This window comes from Cebus imitator, unplaced genomic scaffold (assembly GCF_001604975.1).
Source record: "Cebus imitator isolate Cc_AM_T3 unplaced genomic scaffold, Cebus_imitator-1.0 Scaffold762, whole genome shotgun sequence".
In the NCBI taxonomy this organism is placed as follows: domain Eukaryota; kingdom Metazoa; phylum Chordata; class Mammalia; order Primates; family Cebidae; genus Cebus; species Cebus imitator.
The window spans coordinates 314,346-318,994 of NW_016108077.1; the positions used below are offsets into that span (position 1 = coordinate 314,346).

The following is a 4,649-nucleotide window of genomic DNA, read 5'->3' on the forward strand; positions in this document are numbered from 1 at the left end:
AAAAAAAAAAAAAAAAAAAAAAAAAAAAAAAATAGGAGGTACTTAAAAATAAGCGGTACACAGCTTTTAAAACTTCCTCCAGAATGGGCACCTTTTACAACTTTCTCTAGAGTGGGCACACAAACGACAAAGGCTGGAGGGGATAGAGCTACAGAAGAGAGGAGTGAAATGAGAAAGAAGGTGTATCTGAGCGCCACCTGGTGGCAAGAACCAAAACCAGGTAAAACAGCCACCAAGTTGGCTCTTCGTAGATGAAATCAATGACTTTTATTAAAAGAGAAATGAGAAAAACGACAAAATTATTACTCCTAATGAGACAAACAGCAACTACATGATACCTCTAGCTGTGATATCAGCTAATTAAGTTGTACCATTTGTCTACTAAAGTTGGAAACTTGTACACCTCGTCCGGACGTGCGCCTATCTTGGCAGAGGAACGCTGGAGGCACCAAGTGCTGGAAAAACAGTGTGAGCAGCACACCTCCCAGCGCCAGCAGGAAAGCAGAGCAGAGCACGTGCCTGCAAACTCTCTCTGGCATTAAGCTGGGCCAATAACAGCCACATTTACTGAGTGTTTACTAAGTGCCAAGCACTGGTCTGGCACTTTACATTTGTGGGTTTAATATGCCTTCTTAACAATAATCCTATGATGTGGATAATTTGTTTTAAAATGATCACCTTGAGAGCCCAGTGTAGACACTTGGGTTCTGGGCTGAAAAAAGGCGAATAGTTCACGTGTACACAAAAGCTCCTAGGAAGTTGCTGGAAAACATAACCACCATTATTTTGTAATCCAGAAATCATTTACACTTTGATGGAAAATAACAAAAACTCAATCCAATAACAGTAACAATGGTCAAACTTCTGAGCTCTCTGGTACCTACCATCAGGGTCCTCAAATGTCCGAGGATGAAGAGGCTGTACTTGGCTCGTGTGATGGTAACATTCAATCTCTGCAAACTTGCCAGGAATCTACGCAACAAAAAAAGACTTCCTTCTTTGTCTAGAATATCTTAACATGCCCATATGAGACATAGGTGGACTCTAGAATAACTTAGCGTGCCCACGTGAGACACTGGTGGACTCTAGAGTGACTTAGCATGCACATATGAGACACAAGTGAATTCTAGAATAACAGTGTGCCCACGTGAGATACAGGTAGACTCTAGAGTGACTGTGAGTGCCTACATGACACACAGGTGGACTCTAGAGTGACTTAGCACTTAGCGTGTCCATGTGAGACACAGGTGGACTCTAGAGTGACTTAGTGCTTAGCGTGTCCATGTGAGACACTGGTGGACTCTAGAGTGACTCAGCACTTAGCGTACCCACATAAGACACAGGTGGACTCTAGAGTGACTCAGTGCTCAGCGTGTCCATGTGAGACACAGGTGGACTCAAGTGACTTAGTCTTAGTGTGCCCGTGTGAGACACAGGTGGACTCTAGAGTGACTTGGTGTACCCGTGTGAGACACAGGTGAGCTCGAGTGACTCAGCACTTAGCCTGTCCATGTGAGACACAGGTGGACTCTAGAGTGACTCAGCGCTTAGCGTACCCATGTGAGACACTAGTGGACTCTGGAGTGACTCAGCACTTAGCACACTCATGTGAGACACCGGTGAACTCTAGAGTGACTCAGTGCTTCGCGTGCCCATGTGAGACACAGGTGGACTCTAGAGTGACTTAGCGTGCCCATGTGAGACACTGGTGGACTGCAGACAGCTTTTCCAGGACTCCTCCACTTCTCTAGAAGTCACAGTGCTTTCTTACTCTCTGTCCCAATACAGGGTACTGGGCACAGAAGAATTCCTATTAAAAACAGTAAACAAACCAAAACCTCAGGGTTTCCTTCAAAGTGATCTATCAATTTTCTATTTTTAACCTGGATGAGATATTGAAAATTTTAACAGTGCAATCCTGAAGCCTTAAAAATACCCTAAAAATGTGATACCAGTCCAATCACTTTATTCTTGCATTTAAATATATCTAGGTTGTTAAAATATTGTAGAACTAGTGCAGAAATACATAGACACAACACAAATATTTCAACAGATCAGAAAAACAGCTCAGAAATAGAACTGGTTATGAAAAAAGTGAAAATTAGCTGGGAAAGAACAGACTGTTTATAAAATGGCCCTGAGATATAACCAGTCTCTGTATATGCAGCCCATCCCAGGGAGGTGACTTTGATTACTATTTTCTTTGAAAACAAACTAATTTGGCCAGGTGTGGATCACGCCTGTAATCCCAGCACTTTGGGAGTCCAAGGCAGGCGGATCACGAGGGCAAGAGATTGAGACCAACCTGCCAACATGGTGAAACCCCGTCTCTACTAAAAAATATAAAAATCAGCTGGGTGTGGTGGCATATGCCTCTAGTCCCAGCTACTCGGGAGGCTGAGGCAGAAGGATGGCCTGAACCCGGGAGGCGGAGACTGAAGTGAACCCAGATCATGCCACTGTACTCCAGCCTGGTGACAGAGTGAGATTCCATCTCAAAAAAAAAACAACAACAACAACAAAAAAAACAAATTTATAACCTGTAAATTCTATCTGCTTCTCATGACAAGGAACAAAGCATCATGTAAGAGTCTCAGGCTCAGGGGAATTTTCTGTCACTCATACAGGTATCCTTAGCATCTTAAATAAACTGACAGTAGTTAAGGTTAACAAATGTAGCCAAAGCAGGAAAACACAGAAGAGAAAAAAATGACACTTTATATAACATATACCATGGAGAGTAACATGCCTCTGCAAAACACACTAAATTATTTACTTGAATCTTATTAATAAAAAAATCTTATTAAATAAAAGAACACTATGAAATGCGTTAACATAAAAGCCACCATGGACTTGGTGGCTCACACCTGTAATCCCAGCATTTTGGGAGGCCAAAGTGGGCGATCACTTGAGCTCAGGAGTTTGAGAACAGCCTGGGTAACATGGCGAAACCCTGTCTCTACAAAAAAATACAAAAATTAGCTGGGTATGGTGGTACATGCCTGTGGTCCCAGCTACTTGGGAGGCTGAGGCAGGAGAATTGCTTGAGCCTGGGAGGTGGAGGTTGCAGTGAGCTGAGATTGCACCAAGATCTAACAGTGGGTTGATTTCACAACTTAAAGAGAAACTTTCATAATATTACACAAGAAATTTACAAAAGAAAATTAAGAAAGCAAATTATGGTGGTTTTCTAACAGTGAGAGATAATGAACTGAACCTAATCCTGAATTATAAACAAGCGACAATGTATAAAAGTATAAAAAAGCAACAATGACAGTAACTTACCCAATTGAACCTTGCATGGTATTTGCTCTGACACATGTAACAATCACGCAATCCTTCTGCCGACCCTGGAATGCATCCACAGTATCTACTTCTGCTGGTCTATTCACAAAAGAGAAACATATTTAATGGAAAAAGACAATTATTAAATATACATATTTGTAAACTAGTTTTTTGGTTTTTTGAGAGAGAGTTTAGCCTCACTTTTGTCCAAGCTGGAGTGCAGCAGCATATTCACAGCTCACTGTAACCCTGAACCCCTGAGCGCTGTTGCAGCCTCGTAAGTAGCTAGGACTACATGCATAGACCACCACCCTAATTTTTCTATGTTTTGTAGAGATGGGGCCTTGTTTTGTTGCTGAGGCTGGTCTCAAACCCGTGGCCTCAAGCAATCCTTCTACCTCACCCTCCCAAAATGTTAAGATTATAGATGTGAGCCACTATGTCTGGCCTTACAATTTTTTTTTTTTTCTTTTTTTTTGAGACAGAGTCTCGCTCTGTCACCCAGGCTGGAGTGCAGTGGTGCAATCTCGGCTCACTGCAACCTCCGCCTCCCGGGTTCAAGCCATTCTCCTGTCTCAGCCTCTGGAGTAGCTGGGGTTACAGGTGTGCACCACCCGTATTATTAGTAGAGACAGGATTTTACCGTTGGCCAGGCTGATCTTGAACTTCTGACCTCAGGTGATCCACCCACCTTGGCCTCCCAAAGTGCTGGAATTACAGGCATGAGCCACTGCACCTAGCCCATTTAGGTGTTTAAATCCTTTCAACAATGTTTTGCAGGTTTCAGCATACAAGTCTTACACTTCTTTGGTTCTGTTTATTCCTAAGTGTTTTATTCTTTTTGATGCTATTGTAAATCAAATTGTTTTATCTTCCTTTTCAGATTGCTCATTGCTCATTACATCAAAATAATCAACTCTTATACATTACTCTTGTATTCTGCTAAGCTTATTCTAATAGTGCCTTTGAATGGATTTGTTAGGGTTTCTAGAAATAAGATTATGCCACCTATGAAGAGTCTTACTTTTTTCTTTCCAATAAAGATGCTTTTTTTCCCCTTGCTTAATTGCTCTAAAACCTCTAGTATAATGTTGAAAAGAAGTAGTAAGAGTTTCAAACATCTTTACTGATCTTAGAGGAAAAGCTTTCATTCTTACCATCAAGTATAATGTTAACTATGAGTTTTTCATAAATGCCTTTTATTAATTAAAAAAAAAGTTCCTTTGTATTTCTAGTTTGATTTTTTTTTTTTCCTTGGGACGGAGTTTCGCTCTTGTTACCCAGGCTGGAGTGCAATGGCGCGATCTCGGCTCACCGCAACCTCCGCCTCCTGGGTTCAGGCAATTCTCCTGCCTCAGCCTCCT

At 41.8% G+C, this 4,649-nt stretch overlaps 1 protein-coding gene across 7 annotated transcripts in view; it reads right to left on the bottom strand.

Moving 5' to 3' along the window:
- Window positions 1-4,649, bottom strand: part of SETX (senataxin) — an 85,216-nt gene that overhangs the window by 6,345 nt on the left and 74,222 nt on the right. For 3 of the 7 annotated variants that reach the window (XM_017519633.2, XM_017519634.2, XM_037735258.1), the window contains exons 24-27: window positions 3,286-3,384; window positions 1,772-1,810; window positions 885-972; window positions 679-762 (exon numbers count right to left, since the gene is read on the bottom strand). In XM_017519633.2, coding sequence (XP_017375122.1) covers window positions 679-762; window positions 885-972; window positions 1,772-1,810; window positions 3,286-3,384 — 310 coding nt within the window. The remainder of the gene's footprint in view (window positions 1-678; window positions 763-884; window positions 973-1,771; window positions 1,811-3,285; window positions 3,385-4,649) is intronic. The other 4 variants (XM_017519638.2, XM_037735259.1, XM_017519635.2 and 1 more) reach the window with 3 other exon arrangements.